The 24,163-nt window shown below is 43.7% G+C and overlaps 1 protein-coding gene across 4 annotated transcripts in view; it reads left to right on the top strand.

Annotated features, from left to right (window-relative positions):
* PLPPR5 (phospholipid phosphatase related 5) overlaps nt 1-24,163 on the top strand; it is a 67,249-nt gene that overhangs the window by 1,470 nt on the left and 41,616 nt on the right. For 3 of the 4 annotated variants that reach the window (XR_004081238.2, XM_031053470.2, XM_034064370.1), the window contains exon 1: nt 17,455-17,732. Coding sequence is in view for 3 of the 4 variants with exons in the window: in XM_031053470.2 (XP_030909330.2) it covers nt 17,502-17,732 (231 nt within the window). In the remaining variant the exon portion in view is untranslated. Of the gene's footprint in view, nt 1-17,454; nt 17,733-24,163 lie in introns of those variants that run through there. The other variant, XM_031053471.1, reaches the window with a different exon arrangement.

Below are 24,163 nucleotides of genomic sequence, written 5' to 3'. Positions count from 1 at the left end.
CATGCCCAAGAAAAGTTATTTATGGTGTAAACATCATGATTTGAGCGCCCTTTCCTGATGAAAATATTACCCTCCTTGGTGTCTTTCTCTTTGCCTTTTAAATGACAGTGGGGTTTTTATCAGTACATTTCGGAAGTTGCTTCTAAGTGGATAGAAATGTGCTTCATTGTCTGGCATGAGTTCTGTCACACTGTTTTAGCTAGCTGTAACTTGCCAATTCAGTTTCACTGCTTTCAGGTCATGTTGGTGATGGACAGTGACACACATCACTGCAGATCCACTGTCTTTTCTTGGTTGTGCTGTCTCACACTGAGACAGCATCAAGATGAGTGACCTCTGTATCATCACATCTCATGGCATTAGGGGATCCAAAACTCTAATGATGTCTTGATACTGTTGTATGAATTTATGTCTTGGAAGCCACTATGGACACTGCACATAGCCAGTGGAGATGTAGATGGGGATCAGGAGACATGATTCCTGTGCCTGAATATTGAGGATGTCACAGAATGGTTTGCTTTGGAAAGGACCTTAAGACCATGTGCAGGGACACCTTCCACTAGAGCAAGTTGCTCCAAGCCCATCCAACCTGGCCTTGAACACTGCCAGGGATGGGGCTGGGCCTTATTCAGGTTCTGGCTCATTATTTGTAAAACCTTAATAACAATTCTATGCTCACATTTTATGAGATCCATGGATAGAACCATAGAATGGTTGAGGCTGGAAGGGGCCACCAGAGGTCCAATCTCCCCGCTCAGGCAGGGTCACCTATGGCACATTGATCAGGATTGTGTCCACGCAGCTCTTGAATACCTACAGGGAAGGAGACTCTGCACCTCTCTGGGCAACCTCTTCCAGTGCTCAGTCACTCACCCTTACAGTAAAGAAGGTTTTGCTCATGTTCAGGTGGAACATCCTAACAACAGATGTGTTGCAATAATACTGTGTTCTGTAATCACTTATTATTGTTATTGCTCTCCAGCATCAAAAGGTGATCCAAATGTTCTAAGAGCTGTAATTCTTTTTGTTAAAGCAATTGGGTAAGAGAAGTCTGCAGTATTTGAGCACCTGGGTTAAGTATCTGGGTGGTGAAAAGGTCCATGAGCTTTTCTCAGGCTTCCTTTAAAAGTCTCATTGTACATTACATCTCTGGAAGAAGAAATCAGTCCACTCCTATACATAAAAGACATGATAAGGCAGCAGTTGTGCTTACACTTAGGTTGTAACTGGAGAACAAAAAGGAGATACCAGGTAAGGGTTCAAGTGTCTGCAGCCACACAGCCACAAAACAAAGTCCTCTATACTGATAAAAGGGAATGGAAATTATGAAGTATCAATGGCAGTAGCGGTGATTGTCATTTGGTGGCGATTGGCTGTAGAGACCTGACATATCCATACAGTTCATTGGATTGGGCTGTCAGCTGCTTATTTGCAGAGGCACTGTGAATGGTAACATACATGTTAGGTTCTATTTCACCCTCTTCCAGAAAATGTGCCTGTATCAAGAGCAGCCTGCAGGTTAGCAGCAGAAGAAAAGGTGGAGATCAGAGGCATTTACATTAGGGGAATCATAGAATCATAGAATAGTTAGGGTTGGAAAGGACCTCAAGATCATCTAGTTCCAACCCCCCTGCCATGGCCAGGGACACCTCACACTAAACCATATCACCCAAGGCTTCATCCAGTCTGGCCTTGAACACTGCCAGGGATGGAGCATTCACAACCTCCCTGGGCAACCCATTCCAGTACCTCACCACCCTCACAGGAAAGAATTTCTTCCTTATATCCAGTCTAAACCTCTGCTGTTTAAGTTTCAACCTGTTACCCCTTGTCCTATCACTACAGTCCCTCATGAATAGTCCCTCCCCAGAATCCCTGTAGGCCCCCTTCAGATACTGGAAGGCTGCTATGAGGTCTCCACGCAGCCTTCTCTTCTCCAGGCTGAACAGCCCCAACTTTCTCAGCCTGTCTTCATATGGGAGGTGCTCCAGTCCCCTGATCATCCTCGTGACCTCCTCTGGACTTGTTCTAACAGTTCCATGTCCTTTTTATGTTGAGGACACCAGAACTGAACACAATACTCCAAGTGAGGTCTCACGAGAGCAGAGTAGAGGGGCAGGATCACCTTCTTTGACCTGCTGGTCATGCTCCTTTTGATGCAGCCCAGGATACAGTTGGCTTTCTGGGCTGTGAGTGCACACTGCTGGCTCATGTTCATTTTCTCATTGACTAACACCCCCAAGTCCTTCTCCGCAGGACTACCATGGATTTCCTTTTTGCCCAACCTGTAGTTGTGCCTGAGACTGCTCCAACCCATGCACTTGGCATGGTTAAACTTCATGAGGTTGGCATCAGCCCACCTCACAAGCATGTCAAGGTCCCTCTGGATGGCATTCCTTCCCTCTGGCGTATCAACAGAACCACACAGCTTGGTGTCATCGGCAAACTTGCTGAGGGCACACTCAATTCCATTGTCCATGTCAGCGACAAAGATATTAAACAAGACCGGTCCCAACACCGATCCCTGAGGGACACCACTCGTTACTGGTCTCCAGCCGGACAATACTAAAAGTAGTTTCACTCTTGCAACAAGACATACTCAAGTTTCCTGCACTTCCTAGAGCTTGCTCCCAAGCATGGACTTGACACTGCTAAGCAATGAGATGTGTTACATCATGAGATCATTTATTTGGTAGATGTAGTTTCTCATGCTCTTGGCCTTTCTTGCAGTATTTAGCAGAGTTTTTTTCCTGACTTACTTCTAACCTTGTGAGAAAAATGGTCTGAACAGATGAAATGCACAGAAACTTCCACAGTAAGAATACCAGGGTCTCTGCAGACATCATCCTTCTGGTGACACTGAGCTTTCTGCCTTCCCAAATGTCAGGTTTTCCCTACCGAACAGCCTTGTAAGTGATTGCTGTCAGCCTTTGCAAAAACTGCTGTCCTTTTCAATGCACAACTGGGAGCAAAGATGCACCTGGGTGTTCTGTCAGCTGCTCCAGGTACTTTCATCAGTCTAATTCAAAGAGATAAACACCTTTTTATCTGTCAGTCCTAGGGGATGGAACCAGGAGTTTGCACATGATGGTCCATGGACTGAAACATGTGAAATCTGTAAGACTTTGAAAGCTCCAAACCTGACCCTGCATGGCAGAGCTTGAGCTGTGCCAGCATCTGTTACATGCTATTGCTGTCAAGAGCCTCTGGCTGTTTCAAGGCATCATTTACACTTGGTTTTCTGTAGCAGACATTGAATTCTGCACTTGTTTCTGTATTGTTTTGCTGCTAGTATCTTCAGGTATTTGAACCATTTGTTGTTTAGTGGTTTTAGTATCTTTCTAAGGTGTGCTGAAAACAGCTACAAGGTAACCTCAGCTGTCTCTCTTGGACTGAGATACTCTGCACATGGCAGTTAGCTGTCAAGAATGCCTGCTGGACTTAGTCTTAACTAACCTAAACCTAACTGTACTGATCTTGTAACTGCTTAATATCACCAGCTGCACACTTTCTTTAATCTTGCACGGTGGTGCAATTGTAGGCTTAGACATTCTCCTACTAAAATCATTATGTGGTACTATTTAAACAATCTGTTTAATCTCTTTTTTCTGCTTTGCTTTTCTTATTTTTTTCTCACTTATGCACATAAATATCCTCACTAGAATCTCTAGAGAACTTCTGGAAATTACTAAACTTACCTTTTTTTTGAGTGCAGGAATCAGAACAGTACTGACTCTGGCAGTGGGCAAATCCCATAATGTATAGAATCATGGAATAGTTTGGGTTAGAAAGGACCTTAAGCTCATGCAGTTCCAACCCCTGCCATGGGCAGGGACATCTCACACTAGAGCAGGTTGCTCCAAGCTCCTGTGTCCAGCCTGGCCTTGAACGCTGCCAGGGATGGGGCAGCCACAGCTTCTCTGGGCACCATATGCCAGCACCTCAGCACCCTCACAGGGTTTATTTGTTTATTTGCAGAGGCACAATGAATGGTTACATACATGTTAGGTTCTATTTCACCCTCTTCCGGAAAATGTGCCTGTATCAAGAGCAGCCTGCAGGTTAGAAGCCTTAGCCTGACCTAAGGCTTCTGCCTTAAGTCTAACCTGAACTTGCCCTGCTTCAGTGTGAACCCATCACCCCTTGTCCTGTTGCTGCAGTCCCTGATGAAGAGTCCATCTCCAGCATCCTTGTAGGGCCCAAAGACTTCTGCTTTCTTAGCACAGAGCTCTGAATTGTGCTCACAGGCTTTGTTCTTTCTTAGTTTTGGTTGGGCATATGTTTTGTAGCAACACAGCACTGGCTTTTTTTTCATGTATCTCAGGAGATCCTGGCTGACATTTATCTCTGCCTTGGTTCTGACTCTGCAGAGCTCTTTATGCAATTTATTCTCCATTGAATTGTGAGCTTTCTCATAGCTGAAAATGAAGATGACTCAGACAATTTACAGCTGATTCAACAGTGGGTCAATCTTAGCTTCTCCTTTACCCTTTGGGTGCTAAGGATTTATTATCTGCCCAAGAAGGACACTATTTGTAATCCTTCTCTTGTGCCATTTTCCCAGTTTCCCATTTTCTTCTCCTCTTTTTATTTGTTTGGTTTCCAGTATCAAAGTAGCTTGTCAGAAGTCTTAAAAACTGGCCAGGAAGGCATTTAGCATTAGTATGTAGGATGCAGAAACTGGTTGCATGTGAATGACTGAACTGCAGTTGTTCAAATTTATAGTGAGACTGAAAAGCCAGCAAGAAAGGAAGTAAAAAGTATTTCACATCTCCCATCAAAACAGCCATTCTTCACATCTCAACTTGTCAGACAATCTTTGGTGTCATTTGTAACTCTCAAAATACGTTTTTTTTCTTTAAATCTAGACTTTTACATGGTTTTATTTCAATGAATCTTAAAGGTACTGCACTGAAGTGAAACACTAGATGTGGATCCTGGAGTCTGCTCTTAGATGAATATAGTGTGGTTTCTGCTTTTACTAACTATATTTGTTGGAATTAACCTGTTTCAGTTTGAACCTATCACCCCTTGTCCTACCACTGCAGTCCCTGATGAAGAGTCCCTCTCCAGCATCCTTGTAGCCCCTTCAGACACTGGAAACTGCTCTGAGGTCTCCACGCAGCTTCTCTTCTCTAGGCTGAACAGCTCCAGTGTTCTCAGCCTGTCTTCATGCATAAATAATACAGAAATAAATGAAGCGTAGCTGAATGCCCTGCTTCATAGCGTTCAGTGCCTTTGGCTGTCCTTGACTTGCTGCTTGGTGGAAAGCTGTTCCTTCCATTCCTTCCCTTTGACCCATTTTCACTTAGGGAAAATAGACTTGTGACTGTCCTGTGTATTTCTTGGAGCATCTAGACTGGGAGAGATGATTGTTTTTACTAATCTTGCATCCCATTAACTACTCCTGGCTTATGACCTCAGATACAAATACAATCCAAACAGGAGACACAAAGATTTATTGCTTTAGGGCAATAACATGAGCTCTGAACTAGGAAGGGAATTGCTTAGGCAGTCTTCGTCATTGAATTTGTCCAGGTTATTATAGGTAGGTCATCTTCCAGGGCAGTTGTCATGACTGACTGGCCTCTAATCCCATTCCAAAAACAGGAAGAAAAAAGTTGGTCCATTTAAAATCTTGCTGAATTATATTAATCATTTGACAAAGAGCATGGAGGGAGATGCACCTCTACAAACTGTGTGTGGGGGTCTCATTCCAATAGATTCTTCCTTTGTGAAAAGAGAAAACTACCTGCTCGAAATCTGAGACTTCTGGATATTATTGCCATGTATTAATTAACCTACATTTACTGTTCTGATCATTTAAATAGCTTGTGGAAAAGCAATTCTTTCACAGTTCTTTTCAGTTGCTAATATCTGTAATTCATTTTAGTAATGCTTTGCAATGGAAAATGCATGTGCCACAATACATCTCTGTTCTATCTTTGCCAGGCAGGAATAGCCCACTGTTAGAAACAGCCCCCAGGGGTCTCTGGCTATCTGTAGTATTTTACTTTCAAGAACAGGAACACGTTTTACTTGACAATGCCCTGAAAAATTCAACTTCCAACCATATCTAACAGGATGCTAAACATTTATAGAGAAGATTTCCACACTAATCATTCACTGAGAGCAATGCAACGGAGAGAGAAGCGACCAACGCAGATGAAAAGCACTAATTGTGCTAATGAAACTTTTTAATGTCTTCTACTGACAAGGCAAGCATTGGAAAGCTGCTGCCTCTTTGAAATGGATAAAGCACAGTCATTCAATAAATGTTCCTTATTTGTCATGGCATCTACCCAAGCAGTTTCTGAGCTTAGCTCTCAAAGCCAGGAACACCCTAGTAAGCAGTTTCAGTGTAGCAGATCATAATAGAGAACCAGATGGAAGTAAATGTAAGTGTTGTGTCAGTCTCTCCTGGCAGTGCAGGAATGAGCCACCTCCCCTTCTTGGTCATTTTCACCTGCTGGTACTGACCAGGATTGTGATAGTGAATACCAGGAACCAGGTGCTGTTTCTCCTTGTTTTCATGATGCCTGTTTCGCATAGAAGAAAGAAATCAAAGCACAAGGCAGCAGGAAGAGAAGATACCAAGGCCAGCAGGAGTCAAGGGAGCTATATCTGAGTAAAACTAATCCATCAATGATGTTTTTTCTGCCATTGTCTTGAAGTCTGAAGAGATTTCCAGAATTTTGCCTCTTCTCTCTGCTGTAATGACTTTTCCAGCCCTGACCAGGAGAAACTCAGGGAGAAGAAAACCTCCTGGCATCCAGTGAAAAGGTTGTGGTTTACCTTTCCTGCTAGCTGTGCTAGAGAAAGGGAGGGCATCGTGAGTTCTGGATCTATTGGGCATGAACAAGGAATTGAACTTCCCTTTCTCTGTGGGATGTTTTCAATATGCTTAAGGGTATTTTTAGGCAGTGAAATTCTTTTCTAAAAGCTTGTATAGAATAACTATCCCCATTGGTTTCTAAGCTTTAATACTCTGTCTTTGAAATACCCACACTGGTGATACTACTGTTGAGAACTGAAATGAAAAGATGATGTAGAAGTACCTATTCATTACATAAAACGAGTAAGATCCAGCTACTGGTGCAGAATTCAATTGCTGTGTATCAACTGCAATGAAAATTTCTCCTTCCAAGGGTTTTTTTTTCTATCTTTGGGGAAGATTCTATGAGCCAAGCTGCTCTGCAGCCCCATTTCAATGAACCTGCTTTCTGGAGTTGCTAGGTGTAACATTATTGTAAGGGAGTTGAGATGCTCAGTGGAGAGTGCATGATGAAAATCTGTGGATGCTATGCAGTTTTTAGACTCATACATAGTACACCATGCATAGTTTCATGGTTTTCCTAATTTTTGGCTGTGTAATGCCAAGATCAGCTGCTATTTTTCCCATTTCTGTAAGATGAATTTTCTTTTCTTTTTAAATGTTCCTAATGGAATTAAACACTGGACATGAGCATAATAATAAGCTAAATAATTTGCTTATATCCAATTTGGAGACTGGCCTAGTTACTGTAGAAGCAGTATTAAGCATGCTGGCTACAGGCATTGCTCTATGAAGAAAAGGTTAATGCCATAAAAATTATGTGTCCTCAGATGGTTGTATCCTGTTAGCAGCTGCCCACACCATTTCCCAAAGGTCAGGTTTTGTGCTGCTGAGTGAGAATTTGCTTCTGCAGCCCTTATGTTCTGTACTCAGAGCTCCTACTGATTTTAATTTTTCTAAATCAACAGAAGTCTTACGGGAGGGAGAGGGAGGGAAGACCAAACACTACTAATGTTTTAATGCCTCTCTATTTCGGAGGTAGTTGTACTTCATATTTACAACGTTAGCACATGGCAGTCAGTTCAAAGGAAATGAGCCTTATGTGCTTCTAAGAACAATAGCTTCTGGCAATGTGAAGGGTATAACATCTGTATGATGCTTTAAGGCCATAAGAGCAAAGTCACTAGACAGTCATAAGAGAAAACAGGCACTGATCTTGCTTCTGGCAGGGATTAATTAATCCTCTCCCCAACTGAATCTCGAAGAGCTTTTATATTCCCTGATTCTGTCCCAGTGTTACAGCTTTCTTACCCCTCTACCACCAGCCAGGCCTCCCAAGAGCCAGGCTGCCTATGCACAATCAAACTGTCTTCATCTCATCTTGCTGGCATGCCTCAATGTGACCTTTTAATCCCTTTGCTCTGGCAGGAGCCTGCAGGATCCCCCACTTATTCCATTTTTCCCCAAGAAACCCATCATTTTAGTGCTGATCTTCTTGCCAGCTTTGTAAATGCACCCTTGAACAAATCTCTCTCTCCCTATTTTCCCTTTCTTTGTTTTTTTCCTGCATGATCACTTGCCACTTCTTTTTGTTCATGCCATTGGTTGTCTGGAATTAAGCTGGCTAGCTGGATGAGTGAGGCATTGAATGAGTAGGGGTTTCCAAAAGCAGTGATCAAAGAAAAAGAGTTATATGTTAACCAAACAAGTATATACTTTGATACCTAATAACTTGACTGTGTCCCCTGTTGTTTCATAAAATCAACTAGGTAGGAAAAGACCTTTAAGATCATCAAGTCCGAATATTCCCCAGCACTGCCAAGGCCACCACTACCCCATGGCACTAAAGGCCTCGTCTACATGTTTTCAGTGATATTTGTATTCGGATCTAATACATTTCTTACACTTTAGCCTAACAATTTGTTAAACACTGAATATTTTTAAATGAGAAGCAGTCTCAAGTAAGTTAATGTAGGAAAGAGCTTGAAAGCTGTGGTTATTCATAATTCATGCTGCCAGTGACAGCAAGTTATCACAAAGGATCTTCAGAAGCTGGTTTATTTTTTATATTATTACTATTCTGGCTCTTTATCTTTCCAGCTGGTCTTTAAGATTCAGGATTCACTTCTCAAAGCAGCAAGGGCTGTTGATGTGTCTCTCAGAAGGGACTTTCCAGCTGTTGAAGTTATTTCTTCCTTTGCTGTGTTCCTTAGTCTCCTTCTAATGTTCATGAGTGTACTTGTGCCTGGGAGTAGTAATGATGAGAAGTGATGACCAGGTCAAAGAGAATCATAGAATCAACCGGGTTGGAAAAGTCCTTTAAGCTCATCCAGTCCAACCATTCCCAGCAGTGGCAATGCCACCACTAACCCATGGCACTGAGGCCTCGTCTCCACGGTGTGTGAACGCTTGCAGGGACAGTGACTGCAGACCTGCCCTGGGCAGCCTGTTCCAATGCCTGAGCACCCTCTGGGGAAGGAATTGTTCCTCAGCTCCATCCAAACCTGCCCTGGTGCAGCTTGAGACTGGTTCCTCTTGTCCTGTCCTTGTTCCTTGGGACCTTGCTCTCCATTGAACCACTTGCTGAAGGTATCCTGAACTTGCTCATTCTATGCTTTTTATCTTAATTTTATGAAGCAGTGGATAATACCCAACTTGGAAATGAGGTTTCAGGTGTAATGCTAATGAGAAATGTCTGGTATCATTTGTAAGAACATAAGTAGTTCTGCTGCACAACTGTATGAGCTTATCCAGCAGAAAATACAGAGTTACAGAGGATGTACTGGACTCCTGCCAGGATGAGCTGCATACATTAAGTGATAACCAGAGCTGGAATATGCAGTGATTATGGTGCATAATTTATGATATGATTCTATGATATTAGCCTATTTGTCTTTCCATTTTGAGGGGAAGGTTAATAAGTGGCTTAATTCCATCTTATGTAGAGATGTGCTTGAAAGTATCTTTGGGTTCTTATATACCATACCTATTCATGATACAATTGCTAAGGGCCAAGCTTGGTTATGGAAAGAGATTACTGCAGGTTTTACTATGCAGCTGCACCTGAATTGAGGAATCCTCAGTCTTTGATGGAAGACCTCAGAATTCCATGCAGAATGCCATGTCAAAGTGACAGTCTGATTTCTTTTATACACTCGGGGATGGCTTTGCCTTTCACCTCCTCAGTATCACAAGATAGTTTACTCACCAGTCATGGTATAAGCAAAAGATAATGATGGCAAGTGTGCAGAGCTAAGAATTAGTCTCTCTTCTGTTTAAGTGTGCAGTTTAAAAATGAGAGGGTGGATCCATCCAGATAGAGACCAAGCTGTAAAACAACAGCCCTGCAAGTAGACAGGGAATGTTTTTTTACACAGGCTTTCCTGCTAACGGCAAAGGTTTCCTTCCGTTAAAACTAAACTTATCTCCATCTCTCTGGTACCTTCAACTGTTGCTCACAGATCTTAGAGCAGTGTGTTCCCAGCATGTGCAAAAGCACTGGAGAATGCTGCAGTCCAGGTTCTTCTATATGTGGCAGGCACAGAAAGGGCCAGTCATTTCCTTCCTTCATACATCTGCGCTTTCAGATTGATGACAGTTTCATACTGAAAACATAGAATCTTGAGAAATGGGCAAGTGCATGCCCTTAATGGCTAAATACAAAATATTTAGCTGGTAAGTTGTATGTCTTCAACATCACAAGGACATGGAACTGTTGGAACAAGTCCAGAGGAGGCCACAAGGATGATCAGAGTCTGGAGCAGCTCCTGCATGAAGATAGGCTGAGAACATTGGGGCTGTTCAGCCTGGAGAACAAAAGGCTGCGTGGAGACCTCAGAGCAGCCTTCCAGTGTCTGAAGGGGGCTACAAGGATGCTGGAGAGGGACTCTTCATCAGGGACTGCAGCAATAGGACAAGGGGTGATAGGTTCACACTGAAACAGGGGAGGTGTAGATTGGACATAAGGAAGAAATTCTTTATTGTGAGGGTGGTGAGGCACTGGAATGGGTTGCCTATGGAGGCTGTAAATGCTCAATCCCTGGCAGTGTTCAAGGCCAGGTTGGACAGAGCCTTGGGTGGCATGCTTTAGTGCGTGGTGTCCCTGCCCATGGCAGGGGGGTTGGAAATGGATGATCTTATGGTCCTGTCCAACCCAAACCATTCTATGATTCTATAAGTTGTATTATTAGCCTCACTCTTTGTAATGAAAAGATACAAAAAGAAGGCAAACTGCAACACAGCAAACCACTGTATTCAAATGATTGAAATGAATTCAGTAAAGGGAGTTTCAGGATTGGGCTGTAAAACCTTCAGGCATTCTACAAATGTCTGAGCTAATGCCATATTATGTACAAAATGGGCTGCACAGATACACACTGCACTGTACAGGGCAGGTCTGTGTGACTCCACTTGACTACAGCATGTAGGAAAGGCAGCAGTGCTCTGCTGCTCTTCAGTATCTGTTGCATCAGTCTTCCAAAGAATCACTGACTACCTTGGAAAGGAGTTTCCTTTCATCAGAGGCAATGATAACAATGTTTGCATTCTGGGTGAATGAGATGAGGAAGTTTATTCCAAAATCCTGAGGTCAGTCAGACTCTGCAAGTGGTGCCCAGCAACAGGACGAGAAACAATGGCCATAAACTAACACAAGTGTCACCTCAACCCTGGCACAGGCTGCCCAAGGGGTTGGACTGGGTGATCTCCAGAGGCCCTTTCAGTAGTTCCTGTGAGTCTGTGATTTTTATTGAACCAAAGGTTCCAAGTTTTCCATCAGTTTGTACAGCCCTGCAGTTACTGAAGATGGATCTACCAACCTGACCTGAAGATAACCTCAGAGCTGCAGTGATCATTTTCCAAGTAGGCTGTTTTCCTAAGTTTATCTTGAGTAAGATTAAATAATCACTATTTGAGCTTTCAGATGTAAATGTTTCATTTCTCATTGACAAAACTGTGTTCTGTAGTGTTTTATTTTGGTACTGTCATGGTAGATGTGCTTGTACAGGTTTTAGTTCTGAGGATGTACAGCCCAGAGGTACATGGTGTCCCTCTGGCATAACAAATTTCAGTTCTCACCTATGAAGAGCTGCCATGCAAGAATACTGAATCTGAAGATAGCAAGCAGATTTAAAGAGATTAATTCTCTTATTGATGTAAACACTTACTAGGTAACTGATATGCTATGACTGCTATTCATTATATCAAACTCAATCATTTCATTGTTGCCTTGTCCCCTTCTTCCTCCTTCTTTGTTTCATCTCCATCTGTTCACTCTCTCTGGTATTTGCAGTGTGTCGTATGAAGTGCCCAAGCTTACAAGGGCAAAATGTTACCTTCTGTGGAAATAGGGTTTAGCTTCCATACTGCTGCAATACAAATTATTGTTAATGCTTGTGCTGCTGCTAATTTGACTTCTTTTTCTCTCTGTGTAACTCTTGAAAAGTACCATTCCTGTTATGGAGCTAGTTGAGCTATGTGCTAGTGAATATTAAGGGTAAAATTGATCATATCTCACTAGAGCCCTTTAAAAGAAGAGTGCTAGTCAAAGCCAGTCAGCAGAACTCGATTCGTTAGTGTTGCAAGTGCTATCTTCAGAAATTGGTATTTCTTAGGATGGATTGAATGACATTTTCAGAGGATGATTCATCCTGTCCCAATGTAGTGGCGCTTAGTCACCTACTAGAGTTGTCTCTCTCCATCAGCTAGGTATTAAGACCATATGAAAAGCTTCTATTTGGTGCCTAACTTGTTGAATCATACTGCAAGTGTTCTGGGCACAGCCTCCATTTCTGACTCCATCCTGCTTCTGCTCCAACTGCTAGAAAGTGATTTTTCTCTTGCATTATGATGGTCCTACAAGCATAGATCTTAGCATTTACATGCCCTGGCCTTCAGGACTTAAATCACTGCATATCATGAAACAATTTATTTAAACAAAATGTCCTTTTAGTTATCTCTTAACAGTATCTGTCATTAAATATATTGAATACATTGTGTATTGGCAGAGTAAAGCCAAATTGCATCAAATAGTGAAGTATTATACAACGTTCTTCTAAAGTTTGCATGCGAGTAAATCCCTTGTCTAGTGTTTGCCAAATTAAGGGTCTTTTCCCAATTTCCTTCCTGAATAAAGCCAGGAAGTATCTGAAGATTTTGATTCATTCTGTCTCTTCCCTGCGCTGTGCCATCAACATGAATACAGCATTCCCTTCAGAAATGGTTGGTTTGATGTAGTAGTGTGGAGATATAGCAGGGAAGCGGCCATGGCGTTCCCATGACAGCTGCTGGCACCCTGGGAAAGCATGAAGGAGGTACATAGAAAGGGAAAAGCAGCAGATTATTTGATACCAGTTCTTAGTTTCCTTACCATTGAGGAGGTTTTATTGGGTTGTCTTTGTTTCTTTATCCCCTTTTGCCATAGCAATATAGAACTAGAAAATACTATGAAAGGTGCTGATGTAAGCACATGAAAGAGTATTGAATGTGGTTTGAAATTGGAAAGATCCCCTTGTAATGAAGGTCACGATTTCAAAGTATTGCAGAACAGTGAAGCTAAGGTTTCCCTTTGTCTGTGCTGCTTACACTTATGTCTCTTGAGCTGATATTTCACTTAAAATTAAGTAGTAAATGAAAAGAACAAAATAAATCCATGAGGAATATCAGGAGGACTCCTGCTCTGAGATCAGTGATGCTCTTCCCACGAAAGATACTTTCCAAACCCTGTCTGTCACTTGAGTTTCAACTGACAATTCTACCAATGCCTTCCGAAACAAAACTTGTGGGTTCTGGGCTTTTCTCTGCCATTCTGCTGTCATTGCATAGAACTGACATAAAGCAGCAGGGAATACTGTGATATTATTTAGCAGAATATATTTAGCTGGCTGCATTAGTCACTGGGGACTGTGTTCTTGTGCTTCTGTTTGATTTAATACTTGTTTGCATATTGAACCATGCAGCAGATAAACATCATGTTCATTATAATGAAAAGTAAAGCTCTGGTTTTACTTGATCAGGCACCTGCATGTCCAGGAAGGCAAGTGCGGGCCTTGTGTACAAGTATTAAAAGAAAGCAATATGATTATATTTTTGCTTTTGTCTAAGCAGCTGGTGAAGCTTTGACCTGCCTCCGCTATACATTGCCAAGCATTTCTGCCCCTCATTGTTGAAACAAATAGCAATCTCATTGTGCAAAAGTCAACTTCTATGAGGAGAACAGCAGCAAGGATCAAGTGCGTGTATGTTCTTCAAGTGGGGCAAATCAGATAGAAGGAATCCAGGTTTGAACTTCATCACCTGCAAGAAATAAAGCCTTGCAGACTTGTCCTAAGGCGAAAAAATACTTTAAATGGGAGTGGAGGAAGAAAGGACTGTAGCGACAGGACAAGAGGTGATGGGTTCACACTGAAACAGGGAAAGTTCAGGTTAGATCTAAGGCAGAAGCTCTTCCCTGTGAGGGTGCTGAGGCACTGGCACAGGGTGCCCAGAGAAGCTGTGGCTGCCCCATCCCTGGCAGTGTTCAAGGCCAGGTTGGACACAGGGGCTTGGAGCAACCTGCTCTAGTGTGAGGTGTCCCTGCCCGTGGCAGGGGTTGGAACTGGATGATCTTAAGGTCCTTTCCAACCCAAACCACTCTGTGATTCTATTACTCTATAGGGGATGACAGTGCCAGGGCAGGTCTTACCTCTATAAAAAGAAATAACAGTCCCTCAGTATTTTCAAAAACAATAAGTTTACAGGGCTTTCAAAGAAAGAAAATGCAGATTTTTTTTCTTTATATATCTTCTGCTTTAAAGCTTTTTGGCCCCTCAGTACTCAATAAGGTGACCTCATTGCTTTTCTCACCTAATGACCTTTACACTAAAACGTGGAGATTTGAGAAGGGGAATAATTAATTCCCTTCATTCCTCAGTGAAGCATCAAGTTGATAATCAATCCATTTCCCATGGAGCACCACTTTTTTGGGATGAAAACCAGAGCCTGGCATTTTGATGCCTTAGTTTTTTTTCCACAGTGACCTGCGTTCACTCAGATAGCTCTGAGCTGACCAAGAGGGAAGGTGACTTTAAATCTCCTCTTCACCTTAAATCTTGTATTCTCTGGTTTGTAACTATTAAATGACCAGTCCACCTGGAGCATTTAAAGCATGGGCACCAAAGTGAGCCAAATAATACAAGTGAATCTTGTACCCAATAGATTGTTAGTTGCACACCATGTTTTTAAATGATTTCAAGTTAAATATTAGAGGCTAAATAGTGCCAGTGTTGTAGAGTAACAGAAAAGCATAAAGACAAACTCTCTTAATTGTCATGCCCCTTAACAATTCCTTTAAGTCTTGTGCTTCACTTAGTGACAGCCAACATATACTTGCTAATGTTTGTCTCGAGTACAAAGCAAAACTGCTCTCCATGTCAGTGGTTGGGCATGCAGAGTGGTTCTGGGATCTCTATCCTTTGAGCTACTTGGCAGTTGACTGGACTGAGCACCAACAGGAGCTGTGTTGAGCGGTTGGTTTGACTATGTGACCTGCAAAGATTCCTTCTGAAATCTGCCATCCCAAATCCATCAGAGGTTCTGACAGCAGCTTCAAACAGGTTTTGTAAAACCAGGACTTTTATGTCCTCTAACTCCTACATGCTCCATTGGTATAGTTGTAATAGCAGTTGGCTTGTAATAGCAAAACGCAGGAGTACCTTATTAGCTGGTTACTGGGAAAAGGTTGATTCCCTCTAATGCCCGGTTTTGGCAGAAATGCCAGTTTCTCTGGTCCATCCATTCAAGCAGAACAGAAGAGCTGAGCTTAGTGCTCACTGCAGCCCTGCTGTTGACTTCTGTCTTTGGATCAGGCCTTAGGTCCTGACAATGGGGTGGGGGGGAGGGGAGGGTGGTCGTTTCTGTGCAATTTCTGGGATGAAATTTAAGGTTTTATGTGTACGGTAATGGCTACTGGGCTGTGCTAAAGAAATGAAGATAAGCTCTGTGCTAGGCAGAACTGACCACCAGATGTCTCATGTCTCACTACATACTGTTCACAGGGGAAGGGAGCTACCCAGGGAAGTCTGGAGAGTGCCATGTAAATGGAACACTTTGGCTTCTTCTGGGGAGTATGTTAAGAACACATAAAAATAGCCTGGATGTGGAATCCAGGCATGAAGAGTGTGTTCTGCTAGGGCGGGTTAAAAATAAATGCAGAGAGACTAGCATCACTGAATGGGAATAGGATTCTTCAGAGAGGGGAGGGAAATGAGCAGTTAAAGGCCAAGTACAGCACTGGAAGAATGATTACACATTATAAACCATTTGGTTATAAATCAAATCTCATTTGTTATTTCTAGTAGCCTTTGCTAAGTAGTCAAATGGAATATTTAAGGTGAAGGTGTCCTTTTGAATACTGTTTCCTGGCCATATAACATTTTGAGGCAGGTGGGGATGACCTTTAAGAGACTTTAACTCTTGGCTTTGGGAATCCAGAATAGAGCCTGCACACAGTGAAGCTGTACAAGTATTGGGCACAACTGACTATCCCTAAGTGTATGTGTATGAGCTATAGATGCATTTTAAATGGAACTCTTTTGTGTTTGTATATACCCCTAGTATATACCTTTGTATACCTGTATATACTCCCACTGTGTTCAGTTCTGGTGTCCCCAACATAAGACAGACATGGAGCTGTTGGAGCAAGGCCAGAGGAGGCCATGAGGATGATCAGGGGCTGGAGCAGCTCCTGTATGGAGACAGGCTGAGAACATTGGGGCTGTTCAGTCTGGAGAAGAGAAGCTGCGTGGAGACCTCAGAGCAGCTTCCAGTGTCTGAAGCGGGCTCCAAGGGTGCTGGAGAGGTACTCTTCATCAGGGACTGCAGCGACAGGACAAAGGGTGATGGGTTCACACTGACACAGGGAAGTTCAGGTTGGATCCAAGGCAGAAGCTCTCCCCTGTGAGGGTGCTGAGGCGCTGGCACAGGGTGCCCAGAGAAGCTGTGGCTGCCCCATCCCTGGCAGTGTTCAAGGCCAGGTTGGACACAGGGGCTTGGAGCAAGCTGCTCTAGTGTGAGGTGTCCCTGCCCACAGCAGAGGGTTGGAACTGGATGAGCTTTAAAGGTCCCTTCCAACCTAAACCAGTCTGGGATTCTATGGTTCTATGCATGAGTCTTCCCAGCCCTGTAACAGACTATCCTCTTACTGTGGGACATCACTTGGCTGAGTATAGCTTCATGTTCAGCTGCCAGTTTTCTTTACAGCTCTTACACGAAAGCTTTAAACATCACTTCCTTTCATAGCTACCCATGTACTTCAGAGTCTGTATTTCCAGTTGGAGGCATTTACAGACAGCCGCGATCCGGGTACATCCCAGTTCTCCGGGCACATCCTTTGCCCCTCGCACGGGTTCGTGTACGTCGGTGTCCAGCGAGGGACCCGCAGGAGGCGGGCGGGGTCCTTAACCACGTCCGCGGGGTGGGGCCGCTCCGACGCTGCCCCCGGCCGCCCCTTGCCTCTCCTCCTCTTCCTCCTCCCGCCCGGGCCGGGGTCCGGGGCCGCGGCTGCTCCGGGGCGGGGCGAAGCCGCCTCCTCCCGCCGCCGCGCTCCGCCCGCTGCAGGAGCCGGCGCCGGAGCCGGTGGCGGAGCGGCGGGCAGGGCCCCCGCTGCCCTGTGCCCAGCGCTGCCGGCCGCCGCCGCCGTGGATGCCGCCGGGGAGCGGGCGGAGCGCGGCGGCCGCCGGAGCCCACGTACATGCGAGTGCCCTCTCCGCTCAGCAGCATGCTTTACTTCCAGATGGTGATCATGGCAGGGACCGTGATGCTGGCTTACTACTTCGAGTACACGGACACCTTCGCCGTCAACGTGCAAGGCTTCTTCTGCTACGACGGCGCGTACCGAAAGCCCTACCCGGGCCCGGAGGACCGCAGCGCCGTGCCCCCGGTGCTGCTCTACTCGCTCACCGCAGGCGTGCCCGTGCTGGTGGTAAGAAGGGGCCAACCGCGACCCCACTCGGGCGACTTGTTGGGCTGCTCCGGAGTGGCTGCGGCCGGTGGGGACCCGACCCCGGCCCCGCTGCCCACCCCGCGCCTCCAGAGGTTATTTTTAGCACGGTTTATGTAACTGCTGGTGCCGGGATTTCCAGCCCCGTTCCGGGCTTTTTGGTGAAAATAACGTTTTCCAAAGCGTGTATCGGTTGTGGGTGGGTGCACTCGAGGGGACGCGGTTGTGAGCAGCTGCTTTGCTGGTATTTTACCCAGTGCTGACCAGAAAACCCCTTGTCAGCCTGGTCTTTTGAGGGTAAACTAGTACGTGCAAGGCGCAGGGAGCCGTTCTGCTGGATTGAGTTGTCTCTGTATGTCACGGTTACTGCTGTGTGTACCAACTAAACCTGTGTGTCTCTAATGGAATGTGATCGTCTGTCAGTCAGGTTTAAGTAGGTGTAGCTAAAAGGAGATTTGTTTCATTGATTTTCTTTGGGGCTTGGGGGAAATAGCCAAGAGGGAAAAGCAGTGAGATGTGTTCTCTTTGAGTCACTGTATGTACTGGTTGTGTTGTCAGGTAACAAGGACATGAGCATCATTTAATAATCCCTGACCGTGCTGTGGAGCAAAGGCTAAGAGAGGGAATGAGATGGGAGTGTTTAACCACCAGGAATGGGTTATATATAGACTGCCCAGGTGCATGCACAGTTACATGTAGAGAAACTCTTTGTTAAGAGTTTATTTTAATCAGCTGTAAGTATTAGAATGATAAAAAAAACCCTGATAAAATAATGCCTCTTAAGAGAATAATTATTAGTTTCACAGATTAATTGCTTTTCAGGAAAATATAACAAATATGAGAAGAAAAAGCTTCAAAGTAATCCCAGCCACAATTCCCTTCTGCATTGTAGCACCATGAGGTCTCAGATGGTATCCAACATAAAACGTCATGGTCGGGCTCAGCCTAGACATTTCAGACTTGGTTATTTTTTCCTAAGGGTTGAACAGGGTCATTTGGCAAATGATGTTCTGTAGCCAGTTGGTTTCCTTTATTTTATTTTAACATTAACATATTATATTATTATATATTTTATTATTATGTAATATAGATTCTAAATATTATATATATCTAATATTTACATGTAATATATTATTATATTATATAATAGATTATATATAATATCTAGAATATAATACATATTATATAATAATAAAATATAGAATATAATATACATTATATTGTTATAACATTAACATATTTCCTTTATTAGTTGACCATTTGATTGACCTGTTCGTTCTTTGGAACCCCAACAGCACTGAGATGTTGAAGGTTTGCTTTGGGTGGTGATGTTTTTCCTGTCATTCCTATCCGATGTTTGTTTTGCTTTTAATTCTATTTCTTTTGTTTGGCTCAGGAAGCCATAAAGATTATGTCAGCTATTCATGATGAGCACCTCCTTTTCCTAATCTGTGTCACCAGAATGGACTGGGAGTTTCCATTGATTTCCTAGGTGCCTGATGATTACATCAGAGAAATCACTGTGGCATTTTGGGTTGGCTGTCTCATAATGAGCCTTGCTAAAAAGGGAAGAATGTAATGCTATAGAAGTGTGCTTGCTCCCCCAGTCAGACAGATATCATGCAAGGGGAGGTCAGGGTATAGCAGACCATGATGCTGGTGCCTGTGTTGCACTTTCCTCTTTTAACTATGACTTTCTGAACTCGAGAATTCAGCCCCATGGAATCTCATGGTTTCAACAGCATTAAAGCCTCATAGTTCATGTTACTTAATAACGGCAACATATTTTAGGTTTCAGGTAAGATTCTGCTCTGATTCTCCTTGGTCAGTGCTCCTGGACTTGGTGTTTGCATGGGACAGCTCGTGCTTGGTTGTGCCAGATACAGACATTGCTTTTGCTGCTTCTTTTCATTGAAAGAAATGCTGAAGGTAACATTCCTTCACCAGAGCAACTCATCTGCAATTAGCAGTAGTTCATCTTTTCCAAGATTACAGGGATTAATTAGGTTCTCTTCATTTTTCTGCTCTGTGATGGCTTGAATACAGCTGTTTTGTGTAACCCTGGTTCTTTTCCTATAAGTGACGCATCCAGATGAGCCATGCAACAAAGCCAGATTTCTGCCTGTAAAGATGCATAGACCAGTGGAGGAAATGGATTTCTATGAATGAAATTGAATGGAACTGAAGTGAATTGTTATGGAACAGAGTTTATTAAACACTATGATTGTGAGAGGGTTTTTTTACCACCTCCCTTTCCTTTTTCTCTTTCTGTTAGTTTGGTGCCTGAGGTTAATGTTCTTTCTGGAGTTTTGAGATAGAGCAGCAAAGGGGTTTTACCATGGGCTTTGGAGGAACTGGGGTTTCTAAGGGATGTTGATTTGGCACCAAGTGTTTCAAGGATGTTCATGTTCTTTTAGTGCAACTCAACTGATGACTCCATTGCATTGAGTTTAAATGAAGTTGCTCTAAAATCAGACACTAAATTAGTTCTTTTCCAGTGACTTTCCTCTTTCCACAACTGAAATACCGGTAGCTGGATCTGTCTTGACAACCATCTCATCAACAATGGGTCTCTTGCTGATGGGGGGCTGTCACAGAGCTGGCTGTGCAAAGGACTTGTGCCACACCAGAGCCACAGTGGCAGACCCTAGTGTCAAACCATGATGTAATGTGTCTGGTCACAGGGCAGCAACCGGGCCAGGTTGGACAGGGCTTGGAGCAACCTGCTCTAGTGGAAGGTATCCTTGCCTGTGGCAGGGGTTGGAGTTGGATGATCTTAAGGTCCTTTCCAATCCAAACCATTCTATGATTCCATAGCATGCCTGTCCTGAGGTGTAAATAATGAGCTGGGTCACTTGACAGGGATGTACCTGTGAGCAGTGTGTTAAGCCTGAAAACTTTCCTGTTAGTCTTTAAAACACTATTTCCTAATCTGTTCCTTCATCCCTAGTGCAGCATTGCTGCCATGCTTCCATCCCTGAGTCTGTCTGCTTTCTCCATGCCATCCAAGGACAGATGGAGTTGGCTGTCAGGTCATAGCTCCCCAGGAGTCTGAACTGGAGAGTAGAGTCCTGGGGCAGAAGCAGACATTGCTTACTCTACTGTAATGCTTGACTTGCGGGTGCTGTGCTGTGGGAAGGGAAAATTGGGACTGAAGGAAGGTGGGTTAATACTCTGCACTTGGGACTTACTGGGTTTATATACATACAGTCTTTGGCTGAGTTAATATTAGAAAAGTCAGGTCAGCTCTGAAGCAGTCAGGCATTTGGACTAGATGATCTTCCAACTGAACTACTCTATTCTACAGTATCTCCTAGGTCTTATAGAAGCTAGTAAAAATTGAAATGGTTGTGCTGTTCACTTCAACAGTAATGAGTTTATTGTCCACTAATAGATATCTCTGCTTGAAGTCCTTGCAGCTTTGGAGTTGCCCCAAAGAAGCTGTGTCTGCCCCATCCCTAGCAGTGTTCAAGGCCAGGTTGGACACAGAGGCTTGGAGCAGCCCGCTCTAGTGGAAGGTGTCCCTGCCTGTGTCAGGGGCTTGGGACTGGATGAGCTTTAATGTCCTTTCCAGCCCAACCCAAACCTTTCTATGATTCACAAGTATGACAGCATCTGTAGGAAACCCATAAAAGCAGCCATTCTGTAGGATGAGAAGAGCTTCATCTTTTCCCCTTTTCCAGTTGGTTTCCCAGCTTTTTAACACAGGTTCCATGAATGAAGCAGCATACATTAACACATTGGTTTTCTGTGTTCTGTGGATGTTTCTGAAGGGTGTATGCACTGTTTCTTATCTGCTAAATCTGTAGCTTCTAAGTTTTTCCACTAGGGAATTTTGGGGGCCCAAATGTTTGAGTTGGTTTGTGGGGGTTTGGTGGTGGTTTTTGTTGTTTGGTTGGGGTTTGTTTATTAAATAAGAGTTGAAACCAACAGCATATTAACATATAAGAAAATACATGGTTCATTCCAATGTTAGACTATTATTTATGGGAGGTCTCCTAAGTTGTAACTCACTTTAGGCATAGGTAAAGTAAAGCCTTGGATGAGTGGATGTATTTGCTTAGGAGCAGCCTAAGAGTAAAATGCTCTACAAAATGTAGATGAGGTTGAAATTGCCATTGGAAAAATGTGAAAGCCCTAAGCAGGAGATGCTGTGATGGAAGAATGAGGCTCCTGCAGAGGCAGTACCCTGTGGGCTCACTTCCTTGCATTTGTCTTTGTGACTCAGGATTGAAAGCATACTGCTGGCTTTGCACTTCCATCCTTTTACTCTCCATAGCACTAATGTCCAGAAATCCCTGGTGTACTGAGGAATTCTCAAGTCGCTTTTCCTCCCCCCCCCCCTTTTTTTGTCTTCCTTTTTCTATTTTATTCTTTAAGCCGACTGTGAAGGTGAGAAGAAACACACTCAGTTTGAGTCTATTCAGATATGTAAGAAGCATAAAAGTGCTAGTTGAGAGCTCAGAGCTATTTAAGCCATTTCCCAAAGTGCCAGTTCTTGCTCAGTGGGCTGGTTGCTTTTTTAGACTCGTTATGACAGAGGTAGCTTGGGAAATATACGTCAGTCAAATCCTTTAGCTTCCAGTAGAAGAGATTTGTAGATCTCTGAGGCCCATTTCTTGTGTTCTCAGAACCTACAGGGTGATCAGGTTTGCATTATTTCTTTCTGGTAGACCCTAATAGGTTTGATAGCTCTAAAATACTGTTAGCTGTATTTAAGGATTCTTTCAATGAGCCCAGTGCTAATATGGATTACTTAAAATGTCAAAAGTGTTTAAGTGATGATTGGTGTAAAACTCAGTGTACTGGACCTAAGATGTATGCTGACTGTGGTAGAAAAGCCAGGAGGGGATAATGACACATGTTCATTAAGACGTGCAAACAGTTTTATTATGCAAATGTTGTTTGTTCTTATTTTCAAGTAACAAGTGGATGATTATGGTATTTATGCATAAAATAGATGCTGTTTGCCTAAGTGAATTCTTAGTATATCCCTGTTTTCTCCGTAAACTAATTAAAGACTAATTTGGTTGAGGATATTCCTCTTAATATCATAATAGAAAAAAGAGCTGCCATTCAGACAGAAGGTATCGTAGTCTGTTGGTTTTTAGTAGACTGGATGAATCTTTAAATAGGCATGGCCAACCACAGAGTGGATGTGTGAAATCAGGCATTCTGCTTCGGCTTAGCTTTAGTCAGTCACTTTCTCCTTTCTGATGGAATCATAGAATCCACCAGGTTGGAAAAGCCCTTTAATCTCATCCAGTCCAACCCTTACCCCAGCACTGCCAAGGCCACCACTAACCCACGGTACTGAGGCCTGGTCTCCACCGTGTGTGAACACTTGCAGGGATGGTGACTCCACCAATATTTGAGGAAGGAATTTTGATACCTGGTAGAAAATACTGTACAGTGGGAGATGCGCCATCGTTGTGCAGGTATTGCACTTGTTCTGCGCTCATGCTTTGAGAAAATGAGGTTCATTCTGTGAATAGGGAGAAAGAGAAGCTGCCTTTCGAAGGATCAGCACAGGTTTCATAAACCTCTTTCTTCTTCAGTGCTGGTCTCTTGATGGTTCCATGTCTGAGCAGCTCACGAGCTGTTGAAGGATATGCAGAGACCTGAAAAAGGTGCTCTGCTGGTTTCCAGAACATAGATCTGGCTGATGTGACTGGGCATGATCCTATCTTGTTTTCCTTCTGACATCTATGATGCCATGTGCTGTGGCATCAGGGACTGACTGGATTTTATCAGATTGTGTTTTCCAAATGCTCTTGTCAGTGCAGCTTTTAGTTAACCTGTAGTTCACTGAAACTGTTCTACTCTGGTATAACTTAGTGCTGTACATGAAAAAGGGTGCTGGGTTGTGATCTGTTTCTGGGACATCCCAATATTCTGTTATCTGTCATATCTTCAGGAGAAACACAATCTGGAATTAAAGTTCTGGGAAATAAGTGTCTCTGGAAATGTCCTCTCTGAAGTTGCCATGCCAAGAATCTGTCAATTTACCTCATACCTGAGGGCTCAAGATGCTTTTCATTCCTGACCTTAGTCAGAACAAAGCACTGCCTTCACCAATGCTTCTTCCAGCTATTTTAGGCTGATTATTTTCTACCTGCCAGGGGGCTGTAATGAGGTGGGCTCGGTCTCTGCTCCCAAGGAACAAGGGATGGGACAAGGGGAAACAGCCTCAGGCTGCACCAGGGCAGGTTTGGATGGAGCTGAGGAACCATTAGGTTACCCCAGAGGGTGCTCAGGCATTGGAACAGGCTGCCCAGGGCAGGGCTGCAGTCACCGTCCCTGCAAGTGTTCACACACCGTGGAGACGAGGCCTCAGTGCCATGGGTTAGTGGTGGCCTTGGCACTGCTGGAGTAAGGGTTGGACTGGATTAGCTTAAAGGGCTTTTCTAGCC

The sequence above is a fragment of the Melopsittacus undulatus genome, chromosome 6, assembly GCF_012275295.1.
Source record: "Melopsittacus undulatus isolate bMelUnd1 chromosome 6, bMelUnd1.mat.Z, whole genome shotgun sequence".
In the NCBI taxonomy this organism is placed as follows: domain Eukaryota; kingdom Metazoa; phylum Chordata; class Aves; order Psittaciformes; family Psittaculidae; genus Melopsittacus; species Melopsittacus undulatus.
Note: the sequence above shows the minus strand (reverse complement) of the source record. Positions and strands in the feature narration are given on the sequence as shown.